Source organism: Cucurbita pepo, chromosome 12 (genome assembly GCF_057944985.1).
Source record: "Cucurbita pepo subsp. pepo isolate OVF chromosome 12, ASM5794498v1, whole genome shotgun sequence".
Lineage (NCBI taxonomy): Eukaryota > Viridiplantae > Streptophyta > Magnoliopsida > Cucurbitales > Cucurbitaceae > Cucurbita > Cucurbita pepo.
The window spans coordinates 3,177,029-3,202,619 of record NC_141809.1 but is presented as its reverse complement, the minus strand read 5'-3'; the positions used below and the strand labels follow the sequence as shown (position 1 = coordinate 3,202,619).

The 25,591-nt window shown below is 35.8% G+C and overlaps 2 protein-coding genes across 2 annotated transcripts; one reads left to right on the top strand and one right to left on the bottom strand.

The window, feature by feature from the left end:
- Positions 1–1,857: 1,857 nt before the first annotated feature.
- EMB2766 (structural constituent of nuclear pore) lies at positions 1,858–19,474 on the top strand. The gene is made up of 9 exons (XM_023692324.2): positions 1,858–3,439; positions 9,686–9,794; positions 10,119–10,200; positions 11,302–11,424; positions 12,462–12,539; positions 15,370–15,473; positions 17,663–17,750; positions 17,844–17,942; positions 19,127–19,474. Exons 1-9 carry the CDS (start codon positions 1,927–1,929, stop codon positions 19,220–19,222), a joined length of 2,292 nt encoding a protein of 763 aa, XP_023548092.2. The 5' UTR covers positions 1,858–1,926; the 3' UTR covers positions 19,223–19,474.
- A 2,328-nt stretch (positions 19,475–21,802) lies between these two features.
- Positions 21,803–25,169, bottom strand: LOC111807735 (uncharacterized). The gene is made up of 4 exons (XM_023693593.2): positions 24,869–25,169; positions 23,504–23,651; positions 22,791–22,884; positions 21,803–22,287 (listed from the first exon to the last, which is right to left on the bottom strand). The coding sequence occupies exons 1-4, from the start codon at positions 25,057–25,059 to the stop codon at positions 22,019–22,021; spliced, it is 702 nt and encodes a 233-aa protein (XP_023549361.2). The 5' UTR covers positions 25,060–25,169; the 3' UTR covers positions 21,803–22,018.
- Between the last annotated feature and the right edge of the window lie 422 nt (positions 25,170–25,591).

Genomic DNA, 25,591 nt, shown 5'->3' with positions numbered 1-25,591 from the left:
TTATGTCAATGTCCAATCTTATACCTTTATACCCCTTTGTAGTCTTAAATGATGTTCACGTCGAGTATACAAACTAAAGTGGGAGCGTGTATCGTAGTTGACTCAAAATAATAACAATTCTATCTCAAGATAAAAGTATTTTTAAATACGGTATAATTTTTCTATTAAAGATAGATTTGTATCAATGACTTGATAGACCAGTAGCATATTAATAATAAAACATAAGAATAACATATTAATAATAAAACATAAGAATAACATATTAATAATAAAACATAAGAATAACATACGAATATACGAATATTCATGATATGTAAATACTTTTAACAATTTTATTACCTTAATTTTAGATAATTAATGGTGGTTAATTACTTGATTTTTATCCATGAAATTATTAAAACAATTTTAATTTAGTTATTATTCATTAATAAATACACGAGCAATATGTCTCAAAATTTAGATTTTAAGTTTATTTAGTGATATAATCCATCTATTTTTTAAAAGATTATTAAGATCAATTTGAACATAAACAAAATGAATAATTATATTATGTCGATATTTTTATCATAGTTTCATGCACATAATGGACCATATAAAGACAAGGTATGGTGACATGTTAATTCCAAATGAGATTTGATTATTACACCAAACAAATATAATGGTCTTCCATAGCCTACCATGGACATGCTAACTCAAAATACGAATACTACATCATCTAATAATTGCACGACAAAATATAGAAAAACTCTAGATATATAAAAGAGTCGAGATTGTGAGATCCCACATCGGTTGAGAAGAAGAACGAAACATTTGCCATGGTGGGCTTGAGTTGTTACAAATGATATTAGAGCCAGACATCGGTTGATGTGCCAGTAAAGAAGTTGAGTCTCAAACGGGGGTGGACATGAGGCAGTGTGCCAACAAGGACGTTGGGTCTCGAAGGGGGATGGATTGAAAGGTCCCACAACAAATGGTATCAAAGCTAGACACGGAGCGATGTGCTAGCGAAGAGGCTGAGCTCCAAAGGGGGTGGACACGAGGGGTTGAACTTGGGCTGTTACAGACACTATTGATGCCTAAAGTTTATCACAGACAAATATCTACTGACAATGGACTTGGGCGGTTAATAACATCATCCATATCTATGATTCTCTTTACTCATAAAACATCCCAATTGCTAAATTATCACTCCCGTTCGTAAACTCATTTGAACTTTCAACATGTGTTATTTAATCACGGCTTACAACTTCATCTTTTCATAAGATTATGAATGAGAGAGTAAAATGTGATCACACGACATTGAACCATTACTAGATAATAAGATTTTCTTCGAAAAATAGCCCATCAACCTTTTAATAGTCCAAATGCTCGTTCTTTTACATTTTATTTTGCTGAGAAATGCAATCGGTATCCTTGCATCTAATCATTTTAAATGACATCGATACCCTTTGTAAGGTGCCAAAAATCCTTTTAGTATTTGTACGTAAAACCTAAATATACCAGAAAACAACTATTTCGAGTGAGCACACGTTACTATTGCACACATGACTACGTCAAAATCGCTAAATACTTGTATGACTAAAAATTCCATTTAGAATTCAAATCAACGAAAAAAAAATATAATAACAATATCGTATTATATTTATTATACTGTGTAAAAATAAAAAAATATAATAACAATATTAATAAATTATCACTAATGTAAACAATAGGCATATTATTAAAATTAGAATTAAAAAAAAATGCATATTTGTTAATTTAAATATAGGTATTTTTTTAATGACTTTTTTGCACGTGAGAAAGGGTATGTTGACATAACTGAAAAAATTGAAATTATTTAATAAATAATATTTCCGCCAAAACCCCCTAAAACCCTCACTTCACAGTCTCTGCCGCCGGAGATCGATCCATCGGCGTTCAATCAACATGTCGGGTTTCTCCTTCGGTTCTTCCTCCTCCCAATCTTCTTCTTCTTCTTCTCCGTTTTCGTCAACCACTGGTTTCTCCTTCGGATCCACCTCCGCCTTCTCGTTCGGATCATCCCCTTTATCTCTTTCATCTTCCTCCTCCTCAAACCCTAGTTCCTCTTCCTCTGCATTTTCCAATCAAACCTCCAATCCTCCCTCTTCCACTCCCTTTGGCTTTGCCTCTTCTTCTTTTCCCTCTTCCGCTTCCTCTCCTTTCTCTTTCTCCCTTCCCGCCGCTTCCACTGGGGCCTCTTCAGGAAGTTCAGGTTCTTCATTGTTTGCGGCTTCTTCATCCTCAGGTGGGTTGAGTTCTTTCGGGTTTGGGGTTTCATCTTCATCAGGAGGCTCGTCTGCTCCTTCATTTGGGGCTGCTCCGACCTCTGGGAGCTCACCTGTGCCCTCATTTGGGGCTGCTTCGGCCTCTGGGACCTCATTTGCGCCCTTGTTTGGGTCTGCTCCGTCATCTGGGAGCTCACCTGTTCCCTCATTTGGGGCTGCTCCGGCCTCTGGGAGTTCAGTTGCGCCCTTGTTTGGGTCTGCTCCGTCCTCTGGGAGCTCCCCTTTGCCCTCGTTTGGGGCTGCTCCGTCCGCTGGGAGCTCATCTTCGCCCTTTCTTGGGGCTGCTCCATCTGCAGGGGCCTCGGCTCCGTCCTTGTTCGGAGGGGTGTCTTCTGCTGCAACTACTTCCAGTGCACCATTGTTTGGCACATCTGCACCCACTGCAAGTCCGGGGTCATCGATATTTGGAGCTTCTGCTGCCGCTTCAGGTTCAAGCTCCTCCCTGTTTGGGTCTAGTCCCTTTGCTTCATCTTCTTCGGTATCCACTTCGAACTTGTTTGGATCATCTTCATCATCTGCATCGACTACTCCATTCCAGAACTCTTTTTCTTCGAGTTCTTCCCAGAATTTGAGTTCGTCTTCACCATTTGCGGCTTCTTCTTCTGGGTTCTCATTTTCGACCACTTCTTTGTCCAAAACTACTAGTATTACCGCAGCATCTTCTTCTTCTGCTCTTACATCAGCTTCTACTAGTTCCTCGAGCTTCTCATTCGGAACACCTGCTTCATCGGCATCTCAATCTTCTTTCGGGTTCAGTATTAGCAATGCAGCATCGACGGGAGGGTCTTCTGCTCCGGGCACTACAGCTGCGAAGCCTACTTCTCTATCGTTTTCAACTTCTGTGGCACCTTTATTTTCTACGGTTACTACCACCAGTGCTTCCACTCCGGCTGCAACTAGCACCGCTCAGCCATCCTTCTCCATGCCAGCTTTTAGCTTGAGTTCTTCAGCTGCTACTACCTTATCCATAGCAGCATCCTCCGCTCCCTCAGCTACTTCTTCAGGTGCTGCGAGTTCATTCACCGGTTTTGGCGTCACAAGCACGGCTGCTTCATCAAGTGCCATTGTTTCCTTGTCGTTGCCAACCAAATCATTGACTGCTGCTTCATCATCCCAAGCACCAGCCTCTTTCGGTAAGTTTTTCACTTTCTTCTTTTTACTTCGTGATACTTAACTTATTTTATTCGCTGTTCGGAATAGGTTTCTTGAGTCATCTTGGGCACCATTCAACAATCAATTATTATAAAGTTTCCTCCACATTTAAAGTGGATTGCCTTTTCCCTTATGATTATCTTGTGACGTCGTAAGGCGTTTAGAATTTTGGGAAACAAGAGCTCTTATTAAGAATTTTGGGAAAAAAGAGCTCTTATTAAGAATTTCATCTTAAGACATAGTCCCTCTATTGTCATCCTCCAATATTCGTGCGTCTCTAAGATCCTCAATAATCTTGAATCTTTGATATCGACCGGCTTTTGATAAAATCTATCTGGAGTTCAAATCACATTGATTGGACTGCCCTTGATGATTGTGTTCCTGTGGAGGTATTATTATCCTTCGGAACGATCGTTATTTTTGGGCTATAGTCAATTGGTGCTTTAGAAGGTTCTTGGGTCTCTAGAACAGACCTCTCTGCAGAAAAGAATTGTCATATAGGATTAGCTTCTTTTCCTTGCATCAAAAAAAGAAATGTTAGAGAGGCAAAGATTTAAAGGATGGTTGTTAGAGGTGGATGAAAACTTTTTTTCCACAGGGTCATGGCAACAAGGAAATAAAAAGGAAGAGTTCTATTGTTGAAATCTTGTCCAGAGATGGAGCTAGCCTTTTGGAAAAAAAAAAAAAAAAAGAAAAGAAAAAAAAAAGAAAAGAAAAGAAAATAAAAAAAAAGAAATTGAAACGGAGTTCATCATTTCTTTAAGAATCTTTATTTAAAAGCATAGTGGTGCTCGTTCTCCCCCAGCTGTCCCAAATTGGGATCAATGAGCATGACACAGAGCATTGATCTAGAAGGTCCCTTCACAAAACTTGAAATTTGGAAATTAATCAATGACTTAGACACTAATAAGTCTCTGGAACTGCATGGATTCATAGTGGAATTCCATAAATAGTCTCAGAACACACTCAAAGGCAATATCAGTTTCAATTTTTTTTTTTTTTTTTTTTTGAGAAACATTATCAACCGAAGTTGGAATGAGACGTATATTTGTCTTCACCCAAAAAACATTGATGCAAAATTGGTTGGAGATTGTTGACCCATCAGCCTTACCACTTGTCTCTACGAAGTATTGCTCATGTTCTATTTGATAATCTAAATAAAGTGCTATGCTTCATCATTTCTGAAATCCCGCTAGCCTATGTGGAAGGTAGAAAGATTCTAGATGCTTCTCTTGTAGCTCATGAATTGATTGATGTGTGGGAAAACAAGAAGAAAAAAGGAGTTTTGGAATTTGATCATGTTGACTGAAATTTGATAAAATTCTCCAAGCCAAGGCTTTTGGAAAAGGTGGAGGCGATGGATAAAGGATTTTGTCTCATCAACCAACTTCTCCATCATTGTCAATGTTTGGCCTAGGGGGAAATCCATGCTTTAGAGGACTTCGACAAGGGAATACTCTATCTCCATTTTTGTCCATTTTAAATATGGACACTCTTCTCCAATTATGGAAACTAAAGGCTTTATCAGAAATTCAAGGCTTGATTAGATGTTTTCATGTGGGCATCCTTCCAATTCATATAGACCATCTCTTCTTTGTGGATGACAACATCATATTCTCTTGGTGCAAGGAAGAAGTCTTAAAAGAAAAACCATTTCCTTGTCATAAAATGCTATGACAAAGCCTATCAACCGAACCTTCTCCATGTCATAAAATGCTTTTGGGACTGGTCATTAGGAAGATCTGCAAGAGGCTTTCCTCCGCGGGGGGGGGGGGGGGGGGGGGGGGGGGGGGGAGAGAGCTTCTTTCTGAAGGGGGGCAGACTCATTTTGATCTAATTGGTCTTAAGTGGAATCTCGATTTACTTTATGTCTCTCCTTAGAGCTCCTAGTTCGATAGGTAAGGGTCCTTGTCCGTCCAATCGTCTTTTTTGTAGCTCTGTCGTCCAATATTTAATTTGTCTATCCTTGGGGGGGGGGGGGGGGGGTTATTCTATTTAAGAAAGTAAAGTTCTTTGTGTGGTAGGTTTTGCACGGAAGAGTTAATACCTTAGATCAATATTAGCTAGAGGGCCTTTGGCGGAGAAAGTTGAAAGAAGGTTGACTCACTCTTATAAATACCACTCTCACATGCCTCCCGTATTACGTATCTCTGTTAAGCATTCGAAGACTAAAAATGATACTGAGTTTTGAAAAATTATACAAAAACTTTTATGTGGCATGACAATAAGGAGAAAGAAGTATTAATCTGGTTCGGTGGAATAGGACAACTCCCTTGATGTGTTAGGATAAGGGGTTAATTCATATTAATCTTGGTTAAGTCATTGGTTGATCCTTTTAGTTTCCTTGTGGGTTTTTAGTTTGCTTTTAATTCTTTATTAATATGGAGTTCGTCTCATGTATTCTACAACTTGATCTAATTTTGATTCTAGTGATTTAGAAGATGAACTTCAACATAACAACTCCACCTTGCTTGATTTTTTTCAATGATCCTATCAAGATCTGCATTGGAATTCTTATTCTAGTGATTCTAGTTATTTCTAGGAAAACTGTGATGCAATTTCAAGAATGTTCAAGTAATTACCAATAATGAAAATTTACATCACAAGAAAGAAGTTCAAGGTCGGAAAAATTTCCTTCGAATGTGGATCGCACCCATGGGAGGTAAAATTTGAATGAAATCAAGACCGACACTTGCCGTTGAAAGAAATCAACGAAGCATTGATCGACATTGAACATAAGTTGGGGAATTAATTTACAATTTGGATCGACTTTCAACAAATCGACAAGTTAATTGCAAAGAAGAATTCAGCCAAAGCCAAAAACTCATCATCACGTGAAGAAAATTCAAGAGAAATAGGAACACCCTTTTGATATAAAGAATATTGGCCCCCTAAGACCTATGAGGTTGACGTTAGAAAAGGTTCACAAGAAGCCAATATGGTTTCACTCGGAACTTCAGGAGAATTTTAAGAAAATTTCCTCACCAATCTAATTCTACTTTGTTGTTACATACAAGCATTATGCTTGAAGAAATATTATTAAATGGAAACTTCAAGCTTTGGGAAGCCAAATTAGACGAATTTTGTGTTCACTCCAGCTGGCTCGAGTGCATACGTTTCAAGGATATTTTTTCATAACATTATGTAATCACCCATTCCTTCAAGAATATTGGGTCCACTAGCGCATTCAATTCGAATGACTAGACTTTTTTCATGGAAACCAAACCTTTGGTCCGATTGGTATACTTTCTTGACGTGATGATGGATTTAGAAAGCAATTTTTTGTTGGAGTATTTTGCAACCGTTGATTGAGGTGCGTTTCTATTCCGACAGTTTGCTTGGTTTCCACCTATCTTTGTTTCTTGTTTAAACTTGAGAACGAGTTCTTTTTGGAGCAGATAGAATGATGTGGTAAGATAGGATTTACTTGTGGGTTTTAGTTTATTTTTAATTCTCTAAAAATAGGGAGTTCCTCTCGTGTATTCTACCATTTTCATTTTGATGAAGATCCTTGATTTGATTTGGGGAGAATTTTCTCCTTAGTCACTCTAAGGCTATATCATCGCTATTCACGGAGGAGGCCTTGACATTCTTGGTGTCAAATTGAAAAATAATACTTTCCTTGCTAAATGGAGTTGCCATTTTCACTTGGAAAAAGATGCAATATGATTGAAGAATTTGCTAGCATTATTGGTTGTAAAAAAGGAGAATGGCTGAATTGTACTTTGGATTACCCTTAAAAGGAAACCCCAAATTTTTATCCTTCTAGAAGGCTACTATTGAAAGAATAGAAAGAAGGCTGTCAACATGGTCATCATGTTATACTTCAAAAGGCAGAAGACTCACCCTAATATAAGCCACATTATCTAGCCTCCCCACTTACTACATGTCTCTATTCGAAATGCCACAAAAAGTGGCTTCGAATATAGAAAGATTATTCAGGAACTATTTGTGGAAAGATGACCCACACCTCGTTTGCTGGAATATTGTAAACCTCCCAATAGAAAAGGGAGGCCTCGATCTTTTCTCGATAAAGAATAATAAAGCTCTCGCAAAATGGATATGGGGATATCATCACGAAGAAAATGCCTTATGGAGAAATCTTTTAAAGGCTAAATATATTCCTACCTCAGACAAAAATCAACCCCCTTCATCATCGGTAAAAGGGCCTTGGAAGTACATAAAGAAACATCAAAACCTCGTCACCAACCGAATTTGCCATGGGTGGGTGATGGAGGAAGCACATCATACTGGAATGACTCGTGCATTGAAAACACCATGCTAGTCTTGCAATATCCACTTTTGTATAGGCTCTCTCATAGCAAAAAAGCCACAATGAAAGAAACATGGAATGTTGTCAACAAATTCTGGGACTTGAAGTTTGGTAGGAATTTAAAGGATAACGAATCAATGGAATGGACCAAATTAAGTCTTGACCTTGCCCCAGTGGTATTGTCAAACGAAACAGACTCATTAACTTGGTTCCCTTGCTGACGAGTCTTCTCTACAAAATCCTTGATGATGGACATGGGGGAAAAAGTAGAAGCAATAAATCCCACGCTAGCAAAGACAGTATGGAAATGACATCACCCTAATAAGGTAAAGTTCTTCCTTTGGGAAATAGCACATAAAGCCATTAGCACAAGCGAAAATCTTCAAAAAAGAATGCCTTACATTACTCTTTCACCAAATTGGTGTCTATTATGGAAGAAAGAAAATGAATCACATAGCCACTTATTCACATACGCTCAGAATTTTTGGACAACAATTCTCAATATATTCGGATGACATCTCACATTTTCAATGGAGGTAAAGGATCTATTACACATGACCTTAACGTACCACTCAATCCAGAATGCAAAAGCCCTATTATGGAAGAACCTCATCATGGCTTTCCTTTGGAATTTGTGGAAAGAACGAAATCAAAAAATATTCATGAAAAAGACACACTTATACAAAATTCTTTGACAATGTTGTTTACCAAGCTATATCTTGGTGTAAGCTGTCTAAGATTTTTACTTTCTATAGTTATACCTTCCTCATTTTAAGTTGGGAAGGTCTTTTATAATCATCATGGATAATATTACATCCCTTTTTTAAATTTCAATCTTCAATGAAATTGTCTCTTACAAAAAAAAAAAAAAAAAAAAAAAAAAAAGAAAAAAAAAGAAAAAAAAAAAAGATCATGAATCGGAAGGACCTCCTTTATAGTTGATAGGTTCTATGTTTCTCTCTAAGGGTAAATGAAGAAATCATTTTGGGTCATTGTACTTAACTGGAGTCCCTTCATTTAGTGGGACCACCTTTTTTGGCTTGCCCTTTTATTCTTTTGAATAAAGATTCAGTTCTTTATTAAACGAAGACATGTACAGTCAAGTAACCAGCAAAATTGGGAATGGAGTCTCCACATTCTTTTGGAGAGACTTGGAGTGGACAGCAGCCTCCTATATATCATTTCCTCCTCTTTATGCAGGCTTCACTAAAGAAGAAGCCACAGTCAGAGAAGCATTGAACCAATCAAATCAGGTTTGGTGTTTATGTTGTTTGAGAAGAAACTTAAAAGGATGCAGAAAATGAAGAGTGCTCCGCCTTAAATCATTAGTTAACAGCATTCCATCTTGAGCGAACGAACATTTATGGATTTGGAGTTTAAACAATGTAGCCATCACAACTAAATAATTAACTCTAAATCCCATCACAAATAGTATTACTGAAGAGGATCCTTTCTACAGCCACATTTGGAAAGGTACTTACTATAGGAAGGTTAACTTCTTTCTTTGTGAATGCAGCCACTCTAGTATAAATACCATTGACAAACTTCAGGTGAGAGGTCCATGGGTTTCCATCTCCCCAGGCTTGTGTATTTTGTGCAAAGGAAGTTCAAAACTCAGAGGCACCTTTTCATAACTTGTCCTTCTGTGGCCAGATTGGATGTTTCGGTTGGACTCTTGCCTTTCATGGTGACCTTTGGACTCTTCTGTCTCTTTTGTTGGTTGAGCACCCTTTCAAAAATGAAAAGGACATTCTCTGGTGCAACCTTATTAGAGCCTTCTTTTTGAAAAAACAGCGCATTTTTTTGTGATGAGTGAAAATCCTTTATTGTCTTTTTTTTTATTTATTTTTTTATCTTTTCTGGTTGTCTTGGTGAAAAGTACTCCTTTGTAAACATACCTTCAGTACTTCGTTAATGTGTCTGTTTCTACATAATTTGTGTTCATTCTTTGCAGGTTTCTCTTCTCTTGCTTCTGCTTCCGCTGCTGCCACCACCACGTCTGGTTCCAATGCTTCCAGTCAGAGTCAGACTTCATCAACTCTTGTTGTAGCAAGCAGTAGTAGGTATGTATACGATCCTGCTGTTTTTCAAGTATTTCTACTATATAAGAAAAAACGTGAGGAAGGCCATGCATTTGAGCTATTAGCTATTATGTTTACTGTCTTTAAGGTTTTGTAAAATTTATTCTTCCCGTTTTATAGATACATCTTTCTCGGCATTGTTAAAATATATGATCTACCACAACACATTTCTACTGTATATATACACATTTATATTGAGAAGCCATCTTAACTCAATTCACTATATATTAATACTTGCATGGAATGGTTATTATTAGGAATTCTATGATTTATGTTTTCCATCTGCTTCATCCTTCATTTGTGCAGTGGTACAACTTCAACTGTGAGTGCAACAGTGTCTGCTATACCAAAATTACCATCTGAGATAACAGGGAAGACTGTTGAAGAGGTATTCCTTTCTTCATGATCGGGTTCTGCACTGTGCATTTTAGTGGTCTTATTTTATCAGACAATTATTTATGTTTTTGTAACAAAAGTTTAAATTGGGTCTATGAAAAGAATCAACACATGCTTCATTGCCAGAGATGGCATGTCTTTGTTGATTTTAGTGCTGAAAATCAATGTTCGAAAAGGCTTTCGAGCTTATGCCTTGAGGCTGACTGTAAGTCTTAGCCTCAAGATTTACGCCTTCTTTGGACCATGAGGCTTATGCCTCCATGAAAATGCATTGAGCCTTAAGTACCTGAGGCTTTAAAAACAATGAGAATTCTTTTTTTATAGAATAAGTGAATCGCATCGGTGATAGTAGTATCTATGTTAAGGATGTCCTTTTAGAGCTTTTTTCCTTGTGGAAATAGATAGGGTGATTGTTTTTATACTTCTATATAAATATTATTTTTTACGCCTCACCTCGTCAAGTGTAAAGGCCTCAAGGTCACCCTGGAGACGGTCATAGACCAAAGGGAGTTTATGTGCTCTGCTTGCTTCTGGTTGGAGACTGGAGTCTGTTTGACCGAAATTTGTAACTCTTATTTTTTCTTTCTTTTAGTTTTAGTTTTATTTTATTTTTGACTATGGAGATCCATTAAGAAGATTTGAGTACTTCGTAGTTGGTCGTGTATCCACCTTCTCTCTCTTTGCTTTTCTGTACTAGCATATTTTAATGCAAATCTTGATGCAACTGGAAGGAAAAAAATCGGAACAAATTATTGTTTGGGTATTGGGTTTGGTAAATGATATTAATTATCTTTTCTACTGCAAAAATAGTAATGATATAGGAAATAAATTGATGGCTTAATTACGCATCTAGTAATGAAAATGTCTTCAAAGACTTGTGATGCCATTTGTTCCGTCCAAGAAGGTACTTTTCTTTCAGTTTAAGTTGACCTTAGTTCAAGTAAAATTACTTGGTTCAAAATATTTGCGTAAATCATGTTCTTGCCTTCTTTGTCCATTGAATCTTAATACAACATATGTCTCCAACCTTGTTCTATTTTGATAATTATTTGTTTTTATTTTATGCTTGCTTCTGTCTTCAATTTCTTTATAGATCATCAAGGAATGGAATGCGGAGCTTCAAGAGCGTACTGGAAAGTTTCGGAAGCAGGCCAATGCTATTGCTGAGTGGGATAGGAGGATTTTGCAAAATCGGGATATTCTTCTTAGACTTGAGGTATTCTTTTACATAATTTCAAGATTTGTAATCTTCAACGAGTTATGTAATTTGGTTGGCCATTATATCTGTTCTAATGAAACATGGATTATCAAAAAGATTACAAAAAAAAGGATTATAAAAAAAGATAATTCTAATATGTGAATGAATTTTTGGATCATCTATTTGGGTTCATAGGTACTATTCACCCTGCCTCTTCCACAGGGTCCTAATTTGCACGGGTTGAGCTCTTAACATATTTGCTAGGAAGTTTTGAATTAAAAATGTTCACATCCTTAGTTTATTTCTTTATTCCCTGCTTTTTTTTGGACAATTCTTAGTTCAATTTTAGCTCGATGTTTCCTTTCTCAATTGATTCTAATTTTTTATTTTTTAAATGGTCATTTAAAGAATTAAAAAGCTATAACAGAGAAACTGGCCAAAGGAGCTAATGGAAAAGTAACCCAATCAGCACAAATGAGTTAAAGGAAATAATTACAAGAGACTTTTTTGATAGGATAGACCATCCTGAAGTAACATTAATGACTATAAAAAGAATATCAAAGTCAGCATCTCTCTTTCTAATTTCCTTAGCTTTTTTTTCTAATCACCATTGGGTTCTTATTTTTTTGTATATATTTTTGCTGGGAACTTCTTTTCTTAGGCTTATAGTTTATCTTTTTTTGTAAAAGGAGAAAAAACAGATACAAAAGCAATGGAATATTTCTCGAAATCTTAGATGTGAAAGAAAGCATCAGTCCACTGGACCTCTTTACATCTTACGGATTCTCTTTTCTTTTTTCTTTCTTCATAGATTAGTCGGTTATCTTAAACTCTCATGATATATTTATTTTTATTTAGAAGTCTTGTCACTCCTTCTTGATGAGAAACAAATATTTATTGATAAGATGAAATATACAAAATAAAGTAAGAGCCCATAGTGGAAGAGGGGTTCTCTATCCAAATGTTAGAAAAGAGACATATATTTATGGCTAGATTGCTTTATTGCCTTTATTTTTAATTGCTAGGTTTCTGTAATGGGTTTATTTTGAATTTAGATTGAAGTTGCAAAGGTTGTTGAGACCCAAACTGAGCTGGAGAAGAAATTGGAGCTGATCGAAACTCACCAACAAGAGGTATTCACCTGTGGCCTTGTGTGCCTTTCTCTTTCAATACTTGCTTTTAGGTAGACATTTTACCAATGGCCTTGTATACCTTTGTCCTATGAAATTGTATACCTTTGTCCCATGGCCTTGTAATACTTTCTTTTGGTTTCAGTTAAATCATCATGTAGGATGTTGTCAAGATTCGGTGGAATTCTTGTTTGAATAATTGTTTAGGAAATCATTGAACAATGTGAAACTACACCAAAATATGGATGCCATTTGAAACATAAGATGATATAAATGGTAAATTTTTTTGTGTGGTTTTATTTCTTTAATTCAAAATAGATGGACGTTGTCCTATACAAAGTTCGAGTTATTTGATGAAAGCTGAGAAAAATGGTGTGTGATTATAGCTCTCTTTTGGAAGGTCTTGCCTAAGGAATTTAGTTTGAGCTGGGTTGAACAATCACACTCTCAAAATACTCGAGGGTGTGGGTTTGGTTTCCTACGCCTAACCCACGTTCATGAGAGGAGTTGACTTTCTTGGATCTTTTTTTGGAAAAGACAACAAGCTAGGAATCATGGACTCTTTTCTCTTGAATGGCTGTGTCAGACATGTGTTGCACACAAATACGCTGAGGTTTACTTTTGCTTTTCACAATTTCATACACAAGGACGATGAATAATTTAAAAAGAAAAAAAAAAAAGTGTAACCCAACTCATTGCTACATGCGCCCTATCCAACCCATAACTTATGTTATTATGACCAGCCTTTAAATTTAACCTAACCATGAGAACTCATTTGAGTGATGGAAAGAAATTTTTAGGAGGGAGGTCCACGCTACTCATTGTACAAGTGCATTTTAATTTTTCATGTTAAATTTATGTTGTCTTATCTACTTTGAAGGATCAAAGTTGTTTTCTTTTTATTTTTTGCAATTTAATGGAGTAGTCTTTGGTTGGAGAGGAATCGTAGGATCTTTGGAGGGGTGTAGAGATCTTGGGAGGAAGTTTTAGGAGTCGTTAGGCTTAATGCTTCCTTGTGAATGTCCGTCCATTGAGCTTTTCATAATTTATTAGCTTGGTATAGTTCTTTTGATTGGAATTCCCTATTCTGGTTAGTTGTGAGATTCCTTTTGTGGTTGTTGATTCTGATCTATATAATTGATGACTTGCCTCTTGACATACAACAAATTAATGTGTACCGATCATGAAAAAAAATCGCAAAATGGAACTTTCTATCTGTTCCTAGCCTAAGGTCTCAATTTTTTGGTTTCGGGATGTCTTTCAATTACTCCCTATGATGGACAAAATGGAAACGCGAATAACGACCCTCTTCAAACAGATCTATGTGAACCATTCTATGGAGGAGATATAACTTCTGAAGGAAGTTTCTAAGCTTTGGACATACTTCTCACACAACTGGGTTTAACCCATTAATGAATATACTTCCTAATATTTCACTTGGCAGTTGAGGTAATGATGCCGCCAGTGCTTCGAATTCCTTTCTAAATTCGATGGCCGTTCTGCTCTGTTTGATTACCAGAAATCACAAACAAAGGCTACCCTGATGGGTTGGCCTGAACCTGTCAAAAAGTCGAGCCTTTAATTGTTCCTAACTGTGAATATGTAATCAATTTGTTGCCCCACGATACCATGATAATGCTTCTTCTTCAAAACTGATGACACTCACTATCACTTTCTTGTAATTGGACAGTTGGTGAATCTGTAAATATCGTTCTGCCCTAAACATCCAAGTGTATGGGTCTTCTCAACACCGGCATCTCAATTTTTTTGTACTTCTATTTTGTCAATATCCTTTGCTAATTACTTGTGCTTCTGAACCGCGATTCCCATCTTGTTTTCTGGAATCGTCCTTTGTTAATACACACTTTCCATTCCCATTGATGATGAAGCTCAAATCTTATTAGCTGCCATCTCTGTAACCAGTGAAGCCAGTGCTCGCTGATTATCTTCCATCTGATTCGACATTCTTTCTATAGCTTGCTCTAGCTTTGGAATTCTTTGTATTTTTGTACATATCTCACTTATTTCCTTATCTGTTGATCCCAATTGTTCGTCCACTTCTTCTGAGCCATCACGCAAGTAATTCCCAGGATGTATGCTCTGATACTAGTTTGTAAGGTTTTCCTTACAAAATAGATGAACACAGTAAGAGAAAATGATAGCTAGCAGATTCCAACTGCAAATTTGAGAAGGGTTGATCTCTCCACAGAACAATAATGCCCTTTTCCCAAAATCAATCCCATCTTCCTCCAACGATTACTCAACTAAATACTAAGATGACCATGGGCTTTAGCACAAACAACCCAAACCACACAATGTAATTATAACAGAATTCAACATAGACTAACAACAACTAAACATTTGACCCAATACTTGGCCCAACATTCTTCTTTCTAACATGAGTATTATGAATTGTGGGGACCTAACAAGATGCTAAAGTTCAAGTATTACATTGTTACAATTCTATACTATAGGGACTATATTGTTATATTATACTTTAGAGACCAAATGGTAACTTCAATGAAAGTTTAGGGACCAATAGTTCTAACCTAAAAAAGATGAATAGGCGTAGGGAAAGCGGTAGAAAGGTGAGTCCCAAAGGTTCTTCCTATAACCTATGTCTCATAATTTGAGCTAAAATATTGGGAGAATAGCACCTAATGTTGGCTTGTCTTATTTGTGATTTTTATTAACAAAGCGTGCTTTAAGATGTCAAGTTCTTAGGTTAATTGGAAGTGAGTTCAGACCATGGAAATTGTTGAGAAATTTTGAAGGTACGTATTTTCATCTATTTGTAATAAACCAATTGCATTTATCTGTGTTCTATTATTAGGTTGATAAGGCATTGCAAAGTGTGGAAGAAGATGCTGAGCGCATTTACAAGGATGAACGTGGTTTACTCCTTGACGATGAAGCTGCATCTACTAGGGATGCAATGTGAGTGATCAATTTTATGTGGTTACGATATTTACACATTATAGGTTACTATCTTTTATATAAAATACATTCATTCTGTTTTGATCTTTATGTTTTTCTAATAAGAAAATTTTCATTGAAAAAATGTAAAGAGGCTAATGCTCAAAAGATACTAATTCCACAAGGAAGTTTGTTAAAAGTGGCTATTGTTTAGATCTTAGAAGTTGGTTTTCCATTCATGAATCGATTACATCTTGTCAAGTGATGATATGGTTAAACACTAGTTTTTGTATCTATGAGAAAAAAAAAAACCAGTATTTCGAACTTGGGGTTGGGTTGTCGTGTTTTTTCTTTCATTTCTTTGTGTGGAAATGTTCATACAAAGAAGCAATAGTTTTAAGAAATTCTCATCTTATTGGCTAATACTTTGCCTATACTTATTAGATAAAGCCAATTGGATAATAGAAACTCAAACGGAGGGATGATGATGGAACACACTTTCTAAAAAGGCTACGAAGTAGTAGATCTTCATCTTTCCGATAGTACTCATTTCCAATTTGGGTGTTCTTAGTAAAATGTTAATCATTGTCAACAAGGGTCTAAAGAAGGGGTTCCATGTATATCAAGGGAGACTTCATTTTTTTTTTTTTTTTGGCTTCAATTTGTGAATACTAGGATCTTCTTTTTTTCAGTTACGGAGGATTATTTGTTAATTTCAACTCCGTTATGGTAGTTTTTGGGATTATTTTGGTAAGAGCCCCCATGATATTAGTTGTGAGGCTTCTAAGCTTTAAATGGGTTTCCTTTAACAGCATGGAAGGCTAGTACCATTGTTTATCAATTAGGGTTTTCCAGTAGGAAGTCGTCCTAATCGATCACTTTCGGTACCCGCTAATGGATTTGGTCTTGAGGTGCCTCTCCTCATGGGAGAAAGATTTAATTCTCTATGGTTTGGAGGTGGATACCTATCTAATCAACTCTTGGTGGGATTCAAATCTATTTCATAACTTTATTTAGTATTTCTTCTCGTGTGCCAAGGTAGAAATGTCCACTAGGAATCATTATGGGAAAGTGTCTCAAAGGGTGGGGGATCTCATCTGGTTAGATGAGAGATTGTTTGTTGCCTCTTTATTCATGGTGGGCTTGGTATATTGAATTTGAGATATTTTCATGAGGCCCTTCATGCAAAATTGTTATGATGGTTTTCTTTGGATGTCAAAGCTTTATGGCATAGGATCATGGTTAACAAATACCATCCCTACCCTAAAAAAGTGGGTTTAAAACTGTAGGGTTAAGGGCACTATCTTTAACATATGGAAGCCCATTGCTTTAGGGTAAATGGCTTTCTCTAACTTCTTAAGGTTCTCTATTGGAGATTGGTTGTTGATTCTGTGTATGGAAGGATTGTTGGATGGGGAAAGCACCATTTGTATTTTATTTTTTTTCTCTTTTGTTTACTATCGATCCTCTTTAAAGTTTTCTTTTCTTAGATAAAAAAAAATATTTAAACGGTTGAACGAATGACCTTGATTTAAGGAATATTTGTGAAATTCCTAGCCTACTGGTTGACAATATTTGTGTAATTCCATTAAATAAGGGAAGCAGTTGACCATTCTAGTTTATCCGTTAACTAGTGTCGTGGATTTATTCAAAATTTTTGGTACCTAGTATCTCAGATTTATTTAGCCTTTCTCTGTACTTTTCTAAAAACTAATATGAAAATATACACTTGCAACACATACTTTTATCACAAAAAAAAAAAAAAAAAAAAAAAAAAAAAAAAAAAAAAAAATCTGAAAGAGTTGTTTTTTCTTTATAAAAACACATGTGAAGTATAAATGGAAAGTCAAGGGGTGCCACGATAAGTTTAAGACTAGGTGATTCCCTTTCTCTTTCCTTTTTTTTTTTTTTTTTTTTTTTTTGTTGGTAGTGAATACTTCGACTAAAAAGTAAACTGCAAGGACAGTTCTATACATTTTGGGAGGATTAACTTACGGTGGTTGAACTGAAATTACAAGATCAATTGGGCAGATTTCCTACCAATTCTTTTCAAATAGGAAACTTGATCAAGAATTGAGTTTGAACATTTTATTTATTTATTTTATGGATGAATTTGTAACTTCTAATAATTCCACCACAGATTAATTTTCCGGTATTGTACTGAAGGTTCAAATTTCAGTCTCTTGTTTTCAATTCTAATCTTATTGTAGGTATGAGCAAGCTGAATATATAGAACGAGAACTTGAGCAGATGACAGAACAGATCAAATCAATTATCCAGACCCTAAATGCAAGCCAGGTAAAGGAGAATAGCTTAATGATTCCATTCTTGCCTTGAATTTTCCTCTACATGGTAATCGATGCATCATGGCTACTTATTTTCTTTATCTAGGGAGGAGAACTTGATGTGATTGATGGGATGACGCCGTTAGATGCAGTTGTTCGAATTTTAAACAATCAATTGAGTTCATTAATGTGGATCGATGAAAAGGTTAGTGTCCCTTGTATACATATCTTTATCCATATGCAAAACCTCTTCTACTGCGAGGACCATAGTATCTTAGCTTCCTAAGTATAAAAACATTTCATTATTCTCTATATTAGGCCTTCATCACACTGCATTACTCTTACCAAATTTGTAAATATGGTCAAGTATTTTTGAAAATTCTAAATTACTTAAAACACTTGATCAATACTCATATCATAGTTACATGTTGTTTCGTTCAAGAGCATCACTTTCAATCGTCATCCACTATAGAAATCATTATTCACAAAATGAGTTTCGATGATTCAGATAATTGAACCAGTTTTTTTTAAAAAAATTATATATATTCCACTTTCCATTTCCAAAGCTTTAAAAATTAAAAGGTCTTTAATGATTTGTGTCGGTTGGTTGGGTGGGGGGGTTTTAATGTGAAGTTTAAAAGGTGGAATGACTCTAAAATACTCGATGCTCTTGAAAGTTTGGTAGGAATAGTAATCAGACTTGAGGATGAAAATGGATGAAGGTGACACTTTGGTCTCTCCGATTGCATATGTACGCAGTGGTAGTGATGTCTACTTTTAGCGTGGATGGAGTTTCATCTTAGGGATGTGGAAATTAAAGAAATTGAGTTACAAAGTACGAGAGAGAATTTAGGGATGAGGATGCTGGTCATGTCATTAGTAAGACTTTCTCTAGGTGAAATTTGGTCTGTCTCCATAAATAAGAAAAAATGTCCGTCTCCTTAAAGAAGTGAAGTTTGGGATGAGTGTGACTGAGCAGAGTCATGGTGTGGGTGCAAGACATGCTACATACGAACTGGTACTTATGCTGTGAAAATGAGCAACGTGAATGAATGGCTCTATGAAGGGAGAGTTTTTGAGGGGATAGGTGTTTCATTTGATTGAGGATCAGGGGCTTTAGGAACCACGCTTAATTGTGAGTATAAATAAGTTCAATAGCTCCACAGCGTCTTTGGATTTTGGCAATTTTTTTTTTTTTTTTGAGATGCATATGAAATGTATGTTAGAGTTTGGTCATCTTCGTCATCATTCTACCTCTCTGAATACAGTCCTTATAGCATAACCTACCATGGAAAAACGCATTTAGATCCATTAAGATCATAATTTTATTTTAGTTTCCATTATTATTATTTGGAATCTGCATAGAGCTCTGACATTAATCTTCGTCAGGCCGAAGAGTTTTCTTCACGTATTCAGAAGCTTGCTGCTACCCAGGGTCCTGCTGCAGATCGTGAATTGTTGGGTCAGAAGTTCTGGATGTCTTAATCTGTAAGCTGGTTTCTGTTTTAACTGTTGCGAAGATGATTTTGAAATTAGTGTTCACAGGCCTTAACACATTCACAATTGAGGTGTTTCCATTTTTCTGCTTTTTTAAAGGAAGCATAAGTATAAGGCGGGCAATGGAATTTACGACTTTTTAAATGAGATGGGGATATTTTAATTCACAAATTATGCTCAAGTTGATGCACATAAACTTTTAGTTCTCATTTATGTATCTGTTACAACTTTCCTGTGCCAGATCTCTCCATTTATTCTCACATGGTGTTTGAACTAAAAAGAGAAAAGTTAACTCTAAATTATTCTCCAACTAAATATAAACTTTGGAGCTTAATATTTTGATATTTCTAACTTTCTTCTTAGTTCTTTTTGGTATATGAATTGTTAATGTATTGAGATTGAAATATTGATCTTTTATATATATATATATATATATATATATATATATATCAATAGGTGCAGGGGAGGATTTGATCCTATAATTGCTTGGTTGAAAGTACATACTTATGTCAGTTGAGCTATGTTCATAGTTGGCGAGTGAATATATTTCTTGAATAACGTAAAAGTTTGTGTAAATACGTAATTTGTTCTAGGATTAAGGTGACAAACAAGATTTCATAAAGCCCTAATTTGTATGTTTGTGTAGGTAAAATTCACTTTATTGGAGCATATAATAAGAGTGTTTCATATTGCAGTCTTGACAGTTGTGGGACTCTTGACAGATGTGTAGGTAAATACATAACTTGTTATAGGTGTTGGATGGTGGAAGTCCCACGTCGGCTTATTTAGGGAATGATCATGGGTTTGTAAGTGAGGAATACTAACTCCATTGGTATGAGGTCTTTTGGGGAAGCCCAAAGCAAAGCCATGAGAGCTTATGCTCAAAGTGGACAATATCATACCATTGTGGAGAGTCGTGTTCGTCTAACATGGTATCAGAGCCATGCCCTAAACTTAGTCGTACCAATAGATTGGTAAATCCTCAAATATCGAACAAATAACTCCAAAAGAAAAGGAGCCAAGCCTCCTCGAAGGCAGTAAAAAATGACTAAGACTCCAAATGAGTCGAGCCTCGATTAAGGGGAGGCGCACTTTGTTCGAGGGGAGGTGTTGGATGATGGAAGTCCCACATCGGCTAATTTATGGAATGATCATGGGTTTATAAGTAAGGAATACTAATTCCATTGGTATGAGGTCTTTTGGGGAAACCCAAAGCAAAACCATGAGAGCTTATGCTCAAAGTGGACAATATCATACCATTGTGGAGAGTCGTGTTCGTCTAACACTAGGATTAAGTTGACCAACGCATGCAGTTTTATTGAAGGAAACCGATTGTTTTTGGGAAATTTTGTTTCCGAATCTGCTCCTATTCCCATTGGGAATTCTTTTATGATTTGATATTGCTGATAATGAATAGGAATGATGGTCACACCACCATGGTAATGTAATGGAAACTTTGTCGTGCTTTTTTCACTACGCTCCCATTCTATCTATTTCCAGGACTCCAAAAACATGGGCAACATCATCATCCTGCCTTCAAAATCGTTGCTGGTTTAAATGTGAATGGATATTTACTAATGAAGCTTTTATTTAATAACAATTTTGTCATATTTTTTTATTTTTTTATTTTTTTTCTCTTTTTGGTTATGTTATTTACTTTTCTTATAATCACAATATCTAAAGTAAGTCTTTAAAGAAAAATTAAGTTTATAAGATTTTTTTTCCTTTTTTTTCATTTAAGTTTTCCAATTTTGGCTTCTGTTTTGAAAAAATTAAAGACTAAATTATATAAATATGCTTGGTCTTTGTACTTTTTTTCATAAACACGTCCAAGTAGGCTTTAAACAAAAAAGTTAAAAAAATATCCTTATTTTTAATATGTAGATAGAAATAACTAGTATTTTGTTTATAAACTATTCTAAAAATTTTTAAAATTTTATTAATAAAATGGTTTGAGGAGAATGAAAATATCTATGACTTGTTTTTAAATGGGTTCTTTCCCAAATCAAGATAACTTAATAAATTGACTAGTTAGATTTAGATTTTGAACGTGCTGTGAAATGACAAATTGATTCTTTTCCAAGTATTGATATTGAAAGAGAAAAAAAAAAAAAAAAAAGAGAAATTGGAGAAGTTTTAGAGATGGAGAATGAGATTAATAAAGTATTAAGAATGAAAAAAAAAATGAAGAATGAGAATGTTTATCTACACCTTATCTCTCCCTTCCATTTCTTCTCTCCTATGGTATCATTAAAAATAATAATAATAATAGTAATAATAAAAAAGAAATAGATAATTTTGGAGCGAGTTGAAAAGTACTACTCAACTTCTTATCATTGTGGTTTCAATGATTTTTCATATATTTATTTTTAATAAAAGTTATCAAAATAAACTAAATAGTTATGAAAAGTATAACTATCCTAGTATAGGTATGAATATAAGGATTTGAACGTCTGATCTCAAAAGAAAAATTATGTCAATTTATCGTAGAATTATACTCTTAAGTAATAAGAAGTCTAAGTAAGGAAAGGTTCACAATAAATAAAGATAAGACAAGACAATAAGAAGTTTAAGTAAAGAAAAGTTTACCATGAATAAGGATAAAACGATATAAGTAATTTACCGAGAGTAAAGATAACACTACAAGAGTATAAACATATATGTTTAGGAACTAGACAAGAAGTAAATATAGGTTAAAAGTAGAAGCAAAGAAGCTTCTCACAATTTAGGTTAAATAAAAGTTTGGGTAAAAGCGTGGAGCAGAAGGTGTTGAAGCCACGAAATTCATGCAATCTGAGCCCGAGAGACAACCACAATCAACATGATGATCAAGGACAGAACAAATGAAGATTGGATTTTTTCATCTATCTCCTCTCTTTTCTCTGCCTTAAGTTTCTCTTTCCCAGGAAAAAGAAATGCATTGTTCAACAGGACCACAAAGTTTTGTATTAGCTCCCAGATTTTTGTTAGTGACATCTGCAAAATCCAGCTTAGAATGACACTACCAATGTCAGCTCCCGGTTTGGAGCTCCCAAGGTTTCCATTTCCACCTTCTGAAATAAGAAACAAAACAATAATTATAATAAAGTAGGCACTCCATGTCCTGAGGGAAAAGGGAGACGGAAAGAAGGTGTCCAAGCCCACTGCTAGCAGATATTGTCCTCTTTGAGCTTTCCCTTCCGAACTACCCCTCAAGATTTTAAAACGTGTCTGCTAGGAAGAGGTTTCCATACCCTTACAAGGAATACTTTGTTACAAATGGTATTAGAGCCAGAAATCGAGCAATGTGCCAGCAAGGATGCTGGTCCCCAAGGGAGGTGGATTGTGAGATCCCACATCAGTTGAGAGAAGAACGAAGTATTATTTACAAAGGTGTGGAAACCTCTCACAAGCAGACGCGGTTTAAAAACCTTGAGGGGAAGTCCAAAGAGAAAATCTAAAAAGGACAACCTCTGCTAGCGGTGGACTTGGGCTATTACAGATTGGTCAGACTATATTACAATTTCGTTATCTCAATAACAGATAGTAACTAAATTTGTCAGACTATATTACAAACCTGAAGAAGGTAGCTCCTGGAGCTTCTCCACAATTCCATTGTTTTTAATAGCATCCCAAACATTTTTGTCCAAACACAATGAAACTACCAGACCCTGAATGAAACGGTGATCCTTGAAAAAAAGAACTCCCAAGAAAAAACATACAACAAAGAAAGATGATCGGGTTATATCCATTTATTTCAATAATATTTAAATTGTTCTGCTGGTCTTCTTGCCTTGAATGTATAAATACAGCTAAAATGTTGTGAAGGAGATCCAAATATGTCCTTACAGCTCAGTTGGTAGGTTTTACGCCGAAAATCAGGAGAAATTTGAACCTTCACTTCTGTTTTGTGATTATGTAGCAGGTGATTTTGGAAACTTTCACGTTTTTTTTGGATATTGATCAGCACAATGAAGAACAATATGATTCAAATGCAATCAAAACATGTTTGACAGTTTGGTTAGAAAGAAATAATAGGAATCATAATGAAAAGTTCAGAGATTAGAGGAAGGTCAGGGACTTCCAAGTTATTCTATAACTCTTGACTCTTTTGTTGAACTTTTGGGTTGCTTTTGAGATGTATCAAAATTTTCTTTATTAGATGCTATTTATGTTGTAAGCTTTCATTGTCAAAGGAAGTTTTGTTTCTGTGACCAAAAAAGATGAATAAAAGAACTTGTTGAGATAAACAATTAGTCATTAAAGAGGCAAGGCATCCCTGATTCGTACCTTCAAAGTAGGATCTGTTAGCAGCCATTGAAAACCTTTGCAAAGTAATTGATAGCCACGAGAATGCAAAATGCTTGAATCGTAGGAGTTCACCAGCGGCTGAAGCCATTTTGACAGCGATTCAATTGAAAAATATTCCTGCAGCAAACTGATAAAGATTGCAACTCCATAAGAACTTTTTATCGTTCCCATAATTTCTTATGAACAAATTTAATCAAGAAATTCTAAATTCAAGAATGAGGTAAAAATGGTAAACAGAAAGCTTCATATAACATCAAAAGGAAAAACAGTCTTGTGGATGCACTTACTAGGGTGTTACTTTGAGTAACTTGGCAAGAAGGGAATCAAAGAATTTGTGAGTCCCACGTTAGTTGGGAAGGAGAATGAAACACCCTTTATAAGGGTGTGGAAACCTTCCCCTAGCATACGCGTTTTAAAGTCTCGAGGGAAAGCCCAGAAAGAACAATATCTGCTAGCGGTGGGCTTTGGCCGTTACACAATTAGTGTAAATGTTCTCTCCTTTCATTTATATAGTTTCTCATCTCTTTTATCCAAATTGAGAGATACTCATTTTACCCAATTGTAGAGTCTTTTTGTAACTCTTTGAAGTGGGGTTCTTTTCCCTTTCTTTTGATGAATTTGTTTCATAAAAGACTTGCAAGCACCTGAAAGACAGAGAGATGTCTCATCGTAGGTGTAACAACTCAGGCCCATCACTAGCCGATATTATCTTCTTTGGGCTTTCTCTTTCAGGTTTTCCCTTAAGATTTTTAAAACGCATCTACTAGGGGAGAGGTTTCCACACCCTTATAAAGAATGTTTCGTTCTCCTCCTCAATCGAGGTGGGACCTCACAATCCACCCCCTTCAGGGCTTAGTGACCCCAACCGACTCGTTGGTTTCAAGAAGCATGGCACAGCCAGAAAGGGAGGAGGAAGGGTGCAATTTGCCCATTAGACTGATTTCAAATGAGCTTCATAAGAAAAACCCTTGAAATCTCCAAAGTTTGGGCTGTGGGGTTGGCATATGTGTGTGTGTATATATATATATAAGAGATGTAAAATTTTGGCTATCCCTAAAGCAAGAAAACATCAGGCTCTGCCTCTGTCAAAGGGAATATGAAGAGGAGTAACTAATTTGGAATCTTCCATCTTGCTTTTGATGAACTGAGGGATACAAATTGGCAGAGGAAAACTGAAGGAGCTTTATGTATCCATGTGCGTGCAAATATACCAAGAAATGAACGATTCTAGTCCAGATTTCATCTCTTCCTATAATATACACCAAATCCACAAGAAAAATAAAGCCCTAGAGAATTCACACAACAGAAACCAAACATACAAAATCAACTGTTACGTAAACTCACCTCTGAAGCGCAGTAACTGCAGCATCAACTTCGGCACGCGATGGAACAGGTCCTAAATCAAATTTGTGAAGAGATTTCCGAGCTTTGGTATCTAAACTCTGGATTTCTCTTCCACAGAAGTAGCTCTTGCAAGTGTCGCAACCGCAGTTGTTGCAGGTGGATGAAACTACAGGAGGCGATTTGAAAGCCATCGAAGAAGAAGAAGAAGAAGAAGAAGAAGAAGAAGTGTAAATTGTTGATAAGCCATCTGAATTATAGTGAAACGGGAATTTATCCGTACATGAAGCTTCATTTTCAATCTTATTCTTACGCAAATGAAACTTCGATCCATAGGCTGATATTTTTCACGGAAATTCCCATTACAAATTCATATATTAAATTATATTATATTATATTATATTATATGCCCAAAATATACCTGGAAGTCAAGGGAGTCAACTCAGCTGTCGAGCTTCTAGAATGAATCGAGGATCATTTCATTTTACTCCCAAACCAGAGTGGAGAACATTTTTTAGCCGTTAGATAAATAAAGTTGAGGATAACGATTATCTTCTCCGTCCCCACCTCATTTAATATAAATTATATTTTTATATTGATAAAAAAAAAAAAAAAAAAAAATGGATCTAACATGTCCTTGGGTGTTGTAGTTTTTCTTTTCTCGAGTTGTATATGTTACAAATCATGCCCGGAACCCTAGAAGAAACCTGCCAAGAGAAGAACAAA

What these genes read in the sequence shown, in the direction of transcription:
- EMB2766 (XM_023692324.2), top strand. Translation starts at nt 1,927, where the DNA reads ATGTCGGGTTTCTCCTTCGGTTCTTCCTCCTCCCAATCTTCTTCTTCT. An exon ending in ATATTCTTCTTAGACTTGAG is followed by an intron (nt 11,425 to 12,461) that starts GTATTCTTTTAC and finishes TTTTGAATTTAG; the next exon opens with ATTGAAGTTGCAAAGGTTGT. An exon ending in TCGAAACTCACCAACAAGAG is followed by an intron (nt 12,540 to 15,369) that starts GTATTCACCTGT and finishes TTCTATTATTAG; the next exon opens with GTTGATAAGGCATTGCAAAG.
- LOC111807735 (XM_023693593.2), bottom strand. Translation starts at nt 25,059, where the DNA reads ATGGCTTTCAAATCGCCTCCTGTAGTTTCATCCACCTGCAACAACTGC. An exon ending in GCAGTTACTGCGCTTCAGAG is followed by an intron (nt 23,652 to 24,868) that starts GTGAGTTTACGT and finishes AATCTTTATCAG; the next exon opens with TTTGCTGCAGGAATATTTTT. An exon ending in TAACAGATCCTACTTTGAAG is followed by an intron (nt 22,885 to 23,503) that starts GTACGAATCAGG and finishes CGTTTCATTCAG; the next exon opens with GGTCTGGTAGTTTCATTGTG.